This window comes from Nicrophorus vespilloides, unplaced genomic scaffold (genome assembly GCF_001412225.1).
Source record: "Nicrophorus vespilloides isolate i.1.1-1 unplaced genomic scaffold, Nicve_v1.0, whole genome shotgun sequence".
NCBI classification, from domain to species: domain Eukaryota; kingdom Metazoa; phylum Arthropoda; class Insecta; order Coleoptera; family Silphidae; genus Nicrophorus; species Nicrophorus vespilloides.
Window position 1 is genome coordinate 14,409 of NW_017100085.1, and position 15,199 is coordinate 29,607.

At 29.7% G+C, this 15,199-nt stretch overlaps 1 protein-coding gene across 1 annotated transcript; it reads right to left on the reverse strand.

Moving 5' to 3' along the window:
• Positions 1 to 3,953: 3,953 nt before the first annotated feature.
• On the reverse strand, positions 3,954 to 5,372 carry LOC108567118. The gene has a single exon (XM_017927390.1). It carries the CDS (start codon positions 5,223 to 5,225, stop codon positions 3,999 to 4,001), a length of 1,227 nt encoding a protein of 408 aa, XP_017782879.1. The 5' UTR covers positions 5,226 to 5,372; the 3' UTR covers positions 3,954 to 3,998.
• Positions 5,373 to 15,199: the final 9,827 nt, after the last annotated feature.

Below are 15,199 nucleotides of genomic sequence, written 5' to 3' on the forward strand. Positions count from 1 at the left end.
CAAAAGGAGTCAACAAAACATGACGATCTTCCAACGTTACACCAAAGTTACTAAAATTGCATACAGTATATTTTTGAAAATTATAAAACTTTTATTTAAAATTTATTAAACAATAAGAATTGATTTAAATCATTACCTGTTTTTACTTCAAATTAATTTATTTGTTGCTACTGAATTCTGATTGATTTTGTAACATGTTTTTGTCGCTTTGTTTTTCAAGTTCAAATATTTGTTAATAACATATAATTTCTGAGCACACAATGTTGTTGTTTTTAGCATAGATAATTTGGCAAAGAAAAGTACAGGTAATTAAATTCAATAAACGAATAACAAAATCAACTAAAACGTGGTATTTCCACTGATCCTGGAAGTCGTTAAATTTAAATTTGCATTCTTACTAAAATTATTGCTAGAAAACCAACTATTATTTAATTGTGGTGTACGGATAAAAAATATATACTTATTTATTTAATAAATTGTCTTATGGCAACTATATAACACTAATTAATGCAAATAAAAGAAAATTTATGGTTTTGTATAATTTTCTTTTTATATATTTTCCAAATGGTTTCAATAAAAGAACCTTCAAATATCTCCATTATATTTTCATTTTTATTGCGATTGCTACAGTATTTATATAATTTATGTCTTCCGTTTATTTAGTTCATTTGCAATATGAAACATGTAAAATTTAATGGCAATAACAAAGCGAATAACAAATATAACAACTACACCATATGTTATTTATCTGTACTTAAGCTAGTAACCTTCGGCACATTGTTGTTGTTGTTTATTTTATGATGGAATGGAAATATAACATTGATAAAAATTATCAAATTTACTTCAGTGAGTAGATCTTTACATTTTAGTTTATATCTCAATAAATATGGTCGACAATTTTATTGTTGAGCAACTAAATTAAAGCTAAATATTCGCTCATTAAAACATGTGTACTGGTATTGTTGTATCGTTGGTCATTTAGCCGTAATTTACTGTGAAACTTTTTTTAACTTAGAAAAAGCAATGTCTTTACATTTTCACTTATATCTCGAAAAATTTTTGAGACAAATTCATTGTTGAGCAACCAAATTAAAGCTAAATATTTTCTCATTAAAACATGTATACTGGTATTGTTGTATCATTTGTCAATTAGCCGTAATTTACTGTGAAACTTTTTTATTAACTTGGAAAAAGCAATGTCTTTACATTTTTCCATATATCTCGAAAAGTTTGGAAGACAAATTCATTGTTGAGCAACCAAATAAAAGCTAAATACTCTCTCTTTAAAATATGTTTTCTGGTATTGTTGTATCGTTTGTCAATTAGCCGTAATTCACTGTGAAACTTTTTTATTAACTTGGAAAAAGCAATGTCTTTACATTTTTCCTTGTATCTCGAAAAGTTTGGAAGACAAATTCATTGTTGAGCAACTAAATTAAAGCTAAATATTTTCTCATTAAAACATGTGTACTTTTATTATTGTATCGTTTGTAATTTAGCCGTAATTCATTGTGAAACTTCTTTTTAACAAGGAAAAAGCAATGTCTTTACATTTTTCCTTATATCTCGAAATGTTTGGAACCAAATTAAAGCTAAATATTTTCTAATTAGAACATGTATACTGGTATTGTTATATTATTTGTCAATTAGCCGTAATGCACTGTGAAACTTTTTTTAAAATGCAAAAGGCAATGTCTTTACATTTTTCCTTATATCTCAAAAAGTTTTTGAGACAAATTCATTGTTGAGCAACCTAATTAAAGCTAAATACTCTCTCTTTAAAACAAGTATTCTGCTATTAGTATATCATTTGTCAATTAGTTGTAATTTATTGTCAAACTTGAAGAAATTGAAGCTTCGAAAATGCAATATATTTACATTTTTGCTTATATTGCTCAAATATTTCCAATATTTTGCGCTGTTCAAATCAGTTTTTGTTTAACTTTTATCGATTCTAAAGACTCAATTCTAATTTAATTTATTAATTATAATCGTTTACAGTTTAACTAAGTATACTTTAATTATTATGATAAAAGTATCTATTATATGTACTTATATTATTATGTAATTTCGAGTGTTTATCATAGGAAATACTTTGTGTACACTCCTAAGAGTGTTATTTAACTTGAAATTTATTTGCAGAATGGTTGAGTTGGACATAGTGAAAGGAACATGATGAATTATTTGAAATTATTTATATGTAATGGAAGAAAAGTGAAATTCTGCAAACATATAATGTAAAATTGTAAACAAAAATATTCTATTACAATATTTTTTCAACTGCATCGTTTCTCAACCTATTTGCTGCACGTCCAAACAAATTTATTTATAGTTGTACAGCGTCCCAATTGTTTATAATATAAAATTTAACGCTTTGACGTAAGGTGAAAGCTGTCATTTCGCGATCCATTAAAAATGTAACACCCAATATAAGTCGCAATCCATAGGTTAAGAAGCACTGCTTTATTGCATATACATATCAGATTCCTCATGGCGTACAAGGATACTTTTATTGCACGTCGCATCAAATTTATTTGTAGTTGTCCCAATTGTTTATAATATAAAATTTAACGCTTTGACGTAAGATGAAAGCTGTCATTTTGCGATTAATTAAAAATGTAACTCTATATTAGGTCGCAATCCATATGTTGAGAACCACTGCATCCCAACTAAGTTAATATTGTACAGTGTCCCAATTGTTTATAATATAAAAATTTTGACACTTCCACGAAAGGTGACAGCTGTCATTTTACGATCCATTGCAAATTTAATGCAATATTGGGTCGCAATTTATAGGTTGAGAACCACTGCTTTATTACATATACATGTCAGGAAAAGATTCATATATTAAATAAAGTATTTTTTAATTTAGTGCAACCAAATTCAATATATGATGACATATATTTAATCTACAATATCTGAAGCATTCTAATCTATAATTATCATCTGGTTGAATTTTAAAGGTTGCTTACCTGTCAATTAATAAATCAAATTTACCGAAGGATCCCTCTGCAGGTCTCCTTCAACTATTAATACATTCGCCAGGGACGGATTTTCAATATTCATAAACATAATAAATAAAATAATTCAAATCACAACGCCTCAATATTAACAACAATAAAAAATCTTAACTAAAAAAAATAACGATCTCATCACCATAATCTTTAGGCAAGATGCAAAAATATTTCGAAGGTGAATTACGTAAAGATGACAAAACCGATTCAATACAATTGTCTAATTTTATTCCAACAATATCATCATTATCCGATGAAAGCAACGACACATATTATCATTTTGTACAGGAAAAGAATGAATTTGCTTCGACGGAGAAGAACAAAGCGGTTTTCTTTTCCAATAGCCGTTTTCTGTTCTGCCGCTGACGATTCGTTGACCCCAATTGCGGAAAAGCTAGGATTCGTTCGAAGCCGTTGCTTTCATAAGCATAGACAAGTTTTTTTTTACCTACAAGAGAAAAACAGCTCAAACTGTTATAAATTACGGAGACACTAAAATTGCATTAATAATTTATTAATTATAAAATATTAGACCTTGATCGATAGCTTTTTTTTAGATAAACAAAAATGCATATTACGTAATAAATATGTTATTAATATTTAAAATATCGAATTATAAAGATTACTTTATTCAAATTGTTTAAAGCAACTGTTATAATTTTTATTTGGCAATGGATTTAATCTTTACATACAATTAATTTATATGTGTTTAATTAAGTATGAAATATTTTATATGTTAATCATTCGAATTATGTGTCTTTTATGTAAAAGAAAAATGTGAATTAATAAAATTTGAATATTGTGTTCTATGGATTTGTCTAATATCAAGGTTTAATGGTTGATTTATTTAATATAATTTATTTATTTTTTTCTTATAAGAGAATTACATAATGTACATATAATAATACTAAATTAAAACTAGCTAAAAATAAACATTTCAATAGATATAAATAGATTTTTTGTGTTTGTAAATAATTTAAAATTTTATATCCAGTTTCTCTTGGCGAAATCTAGGATTGTGCTCCACAGTTTCGGATAGTACATCTCGGAGATGTCGTCGGTGTTGGACATTTCGTTCTCGTTTATATCGCTCAGCTGTTTGACTTTCTTTTTGTCGGTGAAGATTGGTTTCAGCATGAACATAATGTGGTAGAATTGAAGTTCGGTGGCTGCGAACTCGATCTGCTTCAGGAAAACATCGTAACCGAACGGCGTGGTGTCGACCTTGAGATCTTCCAGCACTCGGATGAAGGTGTCGTAGTAGAGGTCGACGAGCCTCTGGTAGTTCTCGTCGATGATGTGGTTGTTCAAGCTGGAGTAGATGAAGAACAGTAAATCGTGCGCCGGATTACCGTAAACGATCAGCTGGAAGTCGACGATGGCGTTAGCGATCGGCCTGCCATTCTCGAACTTCAGCATCGTGTTGTTGACCCAATAATCGCTGTGGACGATCGTCGCGAATGGCTCCTGGACCGTGATCGTCTGATTGACGAAGTTCTCGGAGTTCCTCTTCATCGCAGCCAAAACGCGCGACTTGTATTTGGCGCATTCGTTGTTCTTTTCAGTGCCTTCGATGATGGACTTCATCATGCTCTGATTCATTTCCTCGCTGATGGTGTCCGCCTCCATGTGCTTACCTAGATACGGCAATACTTTCTTCGCAAAGACGTCCGGTTTGATCATCTTCAAAGCGATGGGAACCGCATGGAACGTTGCCAGATCTTTGATAATGTACTCGGCGCTTTGGATGTCGAAGCCCTGGAGCCTGTCCACAATATCGAATCCCTTGACTTTGATGTTCTCGAGGAGAAGGCAAGCGTCGTCGTCGACTTCGGAGAATCCGTTCAAATTGATCCTCGACCCAAAGTATTTCGGGAAGAAGTCGATCGGTTTCTTGATTCCCCTTTCGATTTGGAATTGCTGCAACGTAGGGATTACCGTGCTATAGAAGCCCACTTCCTTCTTGTACGTAATCGGAATGTTGAACATCTTCTTAATAAACTCCGTTGGTGGACAGAGTTTTGCTACCAAATTCACGGTTTCATCCTCGTTCTCATCTTGATTATCTTTCCTTATCTTAACGTCGACAGCCAACATGATGCTTCCATAATTCTCACCAGCGGCGATCAAATTCCTCGTGGTGTACGAGGATATTTTCTTGGAGCCCAGGCATGGCTTCAGCAGAACATCCAAATCTTTGATCTCTTGCATTTTAGCGTTTCGTGTTAATCAATAGTTTCGTACTGGGGCTCAAAACTTGATCTCTATGCACATAGTTAGTTCACAATTCAGAAACGCGTCCGAATCATTCGAAGCACTTTTGGTAAATGATGTTTCGGAATTTGCAGTGCACGACTACGAGGAGCGCAATAATAATCGCTGGTCGGGGGAAGTGGTGGAAGCTCTAACAAACCATATATCTGCTTATCCACCAAATAGATGCAGGCTGACCTCTCTCTCACTCATTCACTCACCATCTATTCCCTCTATTCTCCGCAGGACGCGGTATATATTTTTTTGTCGCTGCGCCTCTTTTTCACCCGGTCGTCCTTTGCCGGTAAAACTTCCAAAATTTTTGTTTAGATTCCGCTCCCAAAGGCCGACTCTATTTAAGATCAGGGTCAATCGGCGAATCAGCCATGAGATATCTGATATAACTCGGATGTATACATAAAATACAATCGGAACACGATCCAATGTCGCAGTGGAAAAATTTCACGACGCTTCTTCCGCTTCATCCAAATCAAATACATTCAAAAACTCGAATAGCAAGAAGAAAAAGCATTAAAGCAAACTGTTGTAATCCGTGAAATTATGCAATTCTTAAAGAAAACCGCAAATTGTGTTATTGCCGTCGAGCTATTTCGACGTTGTTTTCATATTATTTTTTTTTTGTAATGTTATTTTATGTTTTTTTCGGTGCGTCGTTACACAACGAAAGCGGAACAGCGAATTTCACTGCGAAACGAGAAAAGAAAATGTCATGGAAAATATATCTAATAGTTCTTAAAAATAGTTGTTATTAAACCGTGTTCAGAACGTATACGAATCGACCTTATCGAAATGGTCCATAATATTTAATTACCATTCGGAGGAAAGCCTTGGCCATTATGTAATTGAACTTGAGAGTTTTACGGCGAGAACGAGTCTCACTTGGGGCGAGCGAAATCGATTAGAAAATCATAAATAATTATAACGAGTTTCTTAATATATATATATGTGTGTGCATGTACACGCATTCATTCTGTTTTTTTTTTTTTACTTCTTTACTAGTATTCTTTCTTCTCGCGTTCATTTTCTCTTTTCTCTACTAATTGCGCTGATCCCAAGAAATCGCGATCTTGAAACGGCTCTTGAATGTCGAGACCGTTCGTCGGCAATTAACCTACGCTCTCGATTCAATTAAATACTGAAAGATAGAGAGAAAAAAATAAATAAATATAATACGAAATTTGATATGCGTTAAAAAAGTCATTATCATTTTGACCATGGATTTTGATAATACGAAGAAAAAAAAAGTAGTGTCAATGCCACAATGCAAAATATTAAAGAGTACACCGATCTCTTCGAGATCAATTTACAAAGAAGAAAAAAATCGTTCCGAGAACGCCTTGAAGTCTATTTCCAAAATGAACCGAATTACTTAAAAATCTTGTGTTCTACATTCAAATTATTTGTTATTTCTTCTGTTGATCCATATGGAGTCTCAAGGTTGGGAAATTTGAACTAAATCCAGTTGATTTTAAATAACTTTATTCTTAACTTGCCGATTATTCTTCCTTTAACTTTATAATTAATAATATGTGGTTGTTGTTCGTTTAAATGATGAGCATTCACTTAAGATTCTTACTGAGACTAACTTAAACTACATAATTTACATTTGAACTTATCTATTGTTAATGGAAGTTGTGATTTGGTTGTGCGATTATCATTTTCCGAGTCCGTTCGCTATTCTCAATAAGATTTGTCCACTCTGCTGATAACTTGTATTAATTCATATATACAAAGGTATTGCAAAAAGGTCATGTCTCCTGCCAGCATGTATTTCTAATGGCTGGACAGAACATATTATTGAATCATGTTTTATATGCAATTGAAAACATGCAAATATTTGAATAAAAATAATCTTCGTTCATGAAAATGCATTTGTATTTACGATAACCACAAGAACAAGTTGGATTTGCTCAAAAGAAAACGTACCAAGAACGTCTTGAAGTGTATTTCTAAAATGAACCAAATTACTTAAAGTCTTGTAGCAATGAATCATGTTTCTTATGCAATTGGAATTACGCATAATGGAACGTTATTACAATAACTGCACGAACAAGTTTAATTTGCTCGAAAACAAAAAAAAATTGAAACCTATTTCCAAAATGAACCAAATTACTTAAAGTCTTTTCTATATTCAAATTATCATTGAATCATGCTTCAATTGGAATCACGCAACAATTTGAATGAAAATAATCCTAGTTTATGGAAATTTGTTTAAAATTTATTTGTTTGCAAGAACAGTTTTTATTTGATAAAAAAAAAAGAAACGTTACAAGAACGCCTTAAAGTCTATTTCCAAAATTAACTAAATTACTAAAATTATTATGTATTACTTAAAGCTTATGGAAATTAATTTGTAATTACGATAACTGCAAGAACAAGTTGGATTTGCTCAAAAAAACGTTGAACGCCTTGAAGTCTATTTCTAAAATGAACCAAATTGCTTAAAATGTTGTGTTATTTATTCACATTATTATTGAACCATTTATATGGAAATATATATGGAAATCATTAAAGTATTTGAATAAAAATAATCCTCGTTTAAGGAAATGTATATGCAATAGGATAATAATTGACATCCGTAATCAAGTAATACAATGAATCGTGAAGACATTGCAATGTAAAACAATTTATACTTATTACATATTTGTAATTAAAAATGTGAATGATGAAAATTTATTAATAAATATAACAAAACTATTATGTCTCAAAGCAAATGAAGACAATTTATTTGTGTATGCAAAATGTTCAATGAAATATTTATGAATCGTCTGAAAAAAACTGAAGCAAAAGAAATAAACGTTGCTAACTTTTTCATCGCCTTTCAAAATTCGTTCACCGTGCGTTTCTAAAATTCACGTTCACTATATGTTGTGTTTGTAAATGACAAGTACAAGTTGGATTTGCTTGATAAAAAAAAAACGATTCAAGAACGATTGAAGTCTACTTCCTAAAATGAACCAAATTAGTTATAGTATTGTGTTCTATATTGAAATTATTATGAAATCATGGTTGTTATGCAACAATTTTAATAAAAACAATTCTACTTTATGGTAATTTTTGTATGAATATATAGTGTTATGTTTATTTTGAAGGACATCTGTCAATGTTATGATATTATCATTTTGTCACTTGAAACTAATTGTGCGTAATTTTGTGTAGTTTATAGTCAATTTTAACAGAAATAAAAAACCGAACATATTTTACTTTTATATTTCCATAGAAGCAAGAAAGCTGAGGCTCACAAAGAGATATGTTTAGTGTATGATGTTGATAGTTTAATAGAATGCAAGTGTCAGAATTAGACGAAAAGAAAAACTATTGAAGAAAGTCTTAAAATCTTGTGTTCTATATTGAAATTATTATGGAATCATGTTTAATATGCAATTGGAATCATGCAACTATTTGTATAAATAATTAATCCTAGTTTATGGAAATGTATTTGTAAATACGATAACTGCAAGAACAGGTTGCTTTTACTCGAATCCGATCGTACGGATTGGATTACCAAATGAGCTCTGCAATCATCCGCATGTGCGCAACGATCGTAACTTATATAATCGCTACCCAATATATAGATTGCATCAAGCATCCAAAGAGAAATGTGTTCAGGAGTGCGTAACGGTATCGAAAATTTAGCAAGAAGCTAGAAGTTTTAATGAGCGTTACCCATAAACAAAAAAAAAACATTGATATTATTGTAGGTTTTCGATACTTGCACAAGATCACGTATTTCAGCTTAATATTTTGTTTTTACTTCTTTTTGGAACGGCCTAGATCTGTGTTCTAAGAAAAATGTGTCGAATTCGAATGGGAAAGTTGGTAGGAAGTTTTTTTTTTGTAATGGCGAAAATTGCGCTCAATTATTTAAATTGATGCTGGGAAATGGCCTTCGTGATCAATTTGGTGGAGCGTTTATCTAATTGCGCGAAATTGCAATGCGTCGTCTAATTGATTCAGATTTGGGTAAGCAAGTAGGAAGTTTACGATCAAGCACTTGTACAGTTTCCTTTCAATTTTGATGCATTTACAAAACTATGTTATTCTCTCAATATTGCATGAACGTATTTGAAGTTTAGTTTATTAAAATCTATATCAAAATCTGAAATAATTAAAGTGATTGATCTATAAGATATTAATGTAGATATTTAGAGAGAAACAAATGTATGAAAATTAGCCTTACAAAATAAAAGGCAATACGTGCAATGTGACTTAAGTTTAGCGATTCGTTACATTCAACAAACTAAAAAAAAGTAATCTATTCATTTGCAAATTCCTCAGAAACAGAACAAGTTTATTGACTTTTTGTGAAAATTGTAGGTATTAATTTAGTTATTGGCCATGAAGATATTTTTCTTCTTCTATTATTAACTTTAATTTTAAACACGCATATTTTATCTGATTGTTATTCTAATTAAATTGAAATTGTTTAAAAACTTAATATTTTACATATTTAATACGAACTAATTTGGATTTTACAACTTTTCAAATAAATGTGGAAGGTGTACCAACATTGATTGAATACGATAATCAAAATTAGTAGCATTGATATTTATCATATTAAATGACAGCAGTAGCAGTTAAAACATTTGCGTTTGAATGTGTACCAACTCAAATGATATATGTCATTCATATTTTGATCATTGAGGTTTGTATTTGCAAATATCCAATGTTTGTAAATACAAATTTCCAACTATCACCTTACATAATGTTTGTTTACATAATTTATGAATTTCATAACAAAATTGTTACAACAAAAATTATTTAATTTAATTCACAACAATCTCATTTTTATGAATCAAATTTATATTGGTCTTATAGTTTCGTTTTATTATTAACACTTTGTTGAATACAAAAGAATACATGTTTAGGGAGTTGTTTTTAATCAGATTTATATATTTGTGTGCCTATTTAAATTGAGAAAAAATGTGTATACAAATGAAGTACAAATTAACTTTGGTCAATACCCTGCATAATAATGGAAAACTCGTGTTGTAGGTGAAACATGAGTTAAATTTTCTAATTAAGCAAATCGTTATGCTGAGTTAGAAATTGTATGAAGTGTTAAGTTATAACTTAACATAAATTTAAAAAAAGCATAATTCATCAGATTTTTATTGTTATGAAACTGAAATCATTTATATTTACTAGAAGAATTCTACGAAAGTTGACAAAAACTTATGGAAGGTGCACCAACATAAATATTATAAAATAATTATCTTTTGACATTAATCATGACATATGTCATTTTTTATTTTGTCTTTTGAGGTTAGTATAATTTAAAGCTAATTTATTGGGAATATCGATCATGTTTGGACACAAATGTACATCAAAAATTTTCTATAAGAAAATATTAAGTAAATTATCAATATTATTCATTCAAGTTGCAATTATTAAATTAAAATATAAGTATCTATTTCTTATTTATTTATAAGACTCAAATATTACATAACAAAAAAACAAACAATATTGCATAATTTATTCAATAGAAAGTTTAATTGAATGCTTAATTAAATATAATATAAATAATTGGACATGGAACATTGAACAATATACGTTTACAACAAAAAAAAAAAAAATTTAATAAAATATTTCAAAGATTTTGTTAATTTACTAAGAAATGTAATATGTAAATTATGCTTCATACAAATATTATTATTACATATTGTATAATAAGGTGTTTTGTTATAATCTACAAAAAAAAAACAACAGTAATAGTATTCAAGACTTCTGCTATTTCTATAACTGCGTGCATTGTATAATCTGAACGCAATTATTATTATCGTTTCGCTCTTAACAAATAGTTTACGACAATTACAACAAAACTGCGTTCAAAGTAAATATATTTTATAAAATATAGCTTGTATTTCTTATTTGCGTTCTTACAGGAGATTTAATCGAGAAGGGCGACTATCCACGATTTCCTGGACGCCGGTTCGTACCCTGGTCAAGCCAGGCCCTTTGTGGGAGAACTATTGGTGCTTGCAGCAGTAGGACCATCATTCATCACAGATGGACAGTCAAATGAATGAGGTTCAACATATGATCTTCTTCAGCCAAGTCGATGGACAATGACAGTGTTAAGGATAGCAGCAGATTCACAGTCAAAGGAAATAGTGGAATCGCAAAGCATTAATATACTAGTAAAGTTAATACAGCCAACTAATAAATTAAAAAATGAAATCATCAGTGATGTAAACTGATATCATCTTACATAATGTTAGCGGAAATCTTTGACTTTTTACTTAAATTCACAGCAATATTCATTTTATTAACTAAACTTTTAATAGTTACAGTTTTCTTATAATTACGATGTACCATTAAGATTTTGTTTAATTCAAAGAAATAAATGTTTGCTTTATGCAATGATATTAATGAATATGTTAAATAGATCATTTATCTGATGAATAATCAATTGCATAGTTAACCTTTCTTCAAGCATCTCGTGTTTACTAGAATCAGCATCATATTTTATCAGTTTTATTGTAAGTAGTAAATACACCATTAAAAACGTTCGTATTATTTCTTGGAATCTGCCGTCAACACTCCTATTACATTGACATTAATTGAGGAAGAGAAAATTGCAATAAAAAAATAATTGATAGAAACAGCTACGCATCAAAAACAAATTAGCAAAATTGTTGCACTAAAATCTTAGTAGCAAAAAGTCTTCCTCCTTACTATCCTTTATTATATAATACAATAATAACTTATTTCCTGAAAATACAAACGAAATAGAGATAAACGTCAGAAGAATTCATATAACTGTTTATATAATTCGTTCAAATTATTTACCTAGCGATGAATAATTAATAAATATAATTAATAATTTTTCAAATTATAATAAAATTTCCATTATTAATTGTTACATCATCAAATATTATTTAAAAGAAACTTGATTATATCAATGGATTAATAAATAATACTTAAAGTTTACTTTTAAATGTATTGCGAAATGAATTTGGTAAAAGCAAAGGAAGTATTCGAACTAGTTTTTAATTATTGCTCGTTTACATATGCACATGTGTAAAGAATTAACGCAATGTTCGTTATTGCATGCTTGTATTTTACTACTTTTTTATCTTCATTTTTTTTTGTATAATATGCTAATGCCTACATACATATCGTTCATTAAAAATCCTATATTTACGGCAAACTATCATTTGTTGTTTACTCTTATTTCATTAGAACGTGCAAAATTAATCAATGTTAACTGGTAAAATACACAATTTTGTTTTGATCGTATTCTACAACAAGTAGAAAACATGATGTTATAAAATACTGTAGCAGCGTTTCTCAACCTTTTTGCCGTACGGCTCAATGTATTTGTTTGTAGTTGTAATTGCGTTTAACATCATTTTTTTGACGTTTTAACACAAAGTGACAGCTGTCATTTCGTGATCCATAAGTTGAGAAACGCTGAATTCCTTCATTTAAATCTATTCTTCTTTCACTTTTAACTAAAACAGAACATATTCACATTTTCAGAAAAGTTACGTAATGTTTGAAATATTAAATTGAAATTATTAAATTAATAACTATTTTTCATATTCACTTAGTTACGAACTTATTTGTATTTTACATATTATTAAATACTTCTGGTGTAGCAAAGCATATATTATACAAAAAATATCAAAATTAAAACTATTGACATTTAAAGTATCAAGTGACAGTAGTAGTAGTTAAAGCAGATGCCTTTGAATGTGTATCAACATTTAGTTAGTTGTCGTGTCCCACTGTGGGATATCTTCTTCTGTTGTCGTTGGTTTTTCATAACTTCATTTGTAATTCTTATAAAACTATGTTCATTTTTAAAGGTTTTATTGAGACTATATCAGTCTTTGCAGGTTTTACTGAGACTCCACAACGACAACAGAAGAAGATATTCCACAGTGTCCAGAAAACCCTGGGACACGATATATTTTTGGTGGCAGCGGTTAAAATACGAAGAACGCTGCAAACGGTCATTGTCTTCCGTGAGATTTGTATATTCTGCATATTGATTCTGTTAATGACTTATAATAGTCCTCAGTGGTACCCAAACTTTAGTGATTGGACACAACATAGTTGACATATGTCATTTAAACATATGTCAAATAAAATTCTCTTCATCCGAGTCAAATAAATCAACAAATCGAATGAACAATTTACTTTTCTCGAAGTTCATTAAAATGTATTCCTCATTTCCCTTTAAAGCAGCGTTTTCCAAACTGTGAGGCGTGGACTAGTCTAATTTGAGACGCGATATTAGTCACAGTAAACAATTTTCCAAATGACTGCTAAAGTTTTATCTATTTTATGAAATGGAGGGGATAAAATATGAATAATATTATTAAGAGAGGCGTAATAACATTAAGTTTGGAAACCACTGCTTTAAAGTAACACAGAACATGTGTTTTCTGTTATGTTATTTAAATTAAACTGAAATCGTTTAATTAATAAATATGTTTCATGTTCAATTAAAAAATATACGCACAATATACGAACTAATTTACATTTTACAAAATGTCAAATCATTCTAGAAAGTGTACTAATATAAATATTTTACAATAATTATCAAAATTCTTAACAAAAAGATGCGTTTGACTGTGTACCAAATTAAATGACATATGTCATTTTTTTTTGTTCCTTGAGCTCACTTTTTAAAACTCGGTGGCAATCGCAATCCCGACAACCGAAATACAATCAATCGAAATTAATAACAATTTAAAAGTGATTACGCTCCGAAATAATTAAAAAATGTTATTGTAGAAATTTTCGATATAGTCGGGATTTTGATACAGTCGGGATTTTGATACTGTCGGGATTTTGATATAGTCGGGATTATGGTTGTCGAGATTCTGATATAGTCGGGATTATGGTTGTGGAGATTTTGATATAGTCGGGATTTTAGTAGACGGTCTTTCGGTTGTCGGGCTTGCTATATAGACCCTGTTGATACATGTTATTTGGAATATAGATCATTTAGAAATACAGAGTTACATCTAAATTTATCTAAAAGAAAATATTAACAAATTTATCAAATACTTCTGTAAGATGTACCGACATAAATTTATACGATATTTATAAAAATTAGTAGCATTGACAGTTATGAATTCAGATGATAATAGTGACAGTTAAAACAAATGCATAAGATTATGTACCAATTTAAATGACATACGTCATTTATATTTTGATAACTATTATTCAAAGTTATTTTATTGGGTATATTGATTGTTTGTGCACGAACATTTACATCTAAATTTGTCTAAAAGAAAATATTAACAAAATTATTTACATCCGAGTCAAATTATTCATTAAAAATGGGAAACAAGATGTTTTTTTTAAATTCAGATGGACATTTCACTTTTCCTCGAACTTCATTGAAATTTATTCCTCCTTTACTTTAAACAAGCACAAAACATATTCAAATTAGAAACTCGAGTTCCTGACTATTCGTACTATTTCCTACAATCGTTTATTTGTATTCATTGTAGTATTTGTATATGAATGTATTTTACCTTCAGGAATTTTAACGAGACTTGCCAACATTTCCTGATCGTCTCACGATGAATCTGCTTGTTTACCTGTGATTCTTCTTCGGGGCCACGCATCTTGACCCTGTATAGTTTACTTTTTCGGCTTCAACAATGAGCCACATGTCAAAATTTTACTATCTATTTATTTTAATCTTTTAAAAATACGCTTCAAAAAACGTACATCTATTACATAACAAATCAACAACAAATGTAATGTGACAGCTCGTACTTACAGAACTTTTAAAGAAAAAAAATAAACAAAATTAAAATGTTTAAAAACCATGATTTTCCAAAAAAATCATCAATTTCATATACAAATAATTAACAAACAATGGAATACAATTAAATATATTTGTTATTTTTGCTTGTGAAATGAAAGTTTGCAATTTTTCATTG

Excerpts from the sequence above, each read along its gene's own strand:
- LOC108567118 (XM_017927390.1), bottom strand. The coding sequence starts at position 5,225 with ATGCAAGAGATCAAAGATTTGGATGTTCTGCTGAAGCCATGCCTGGGC.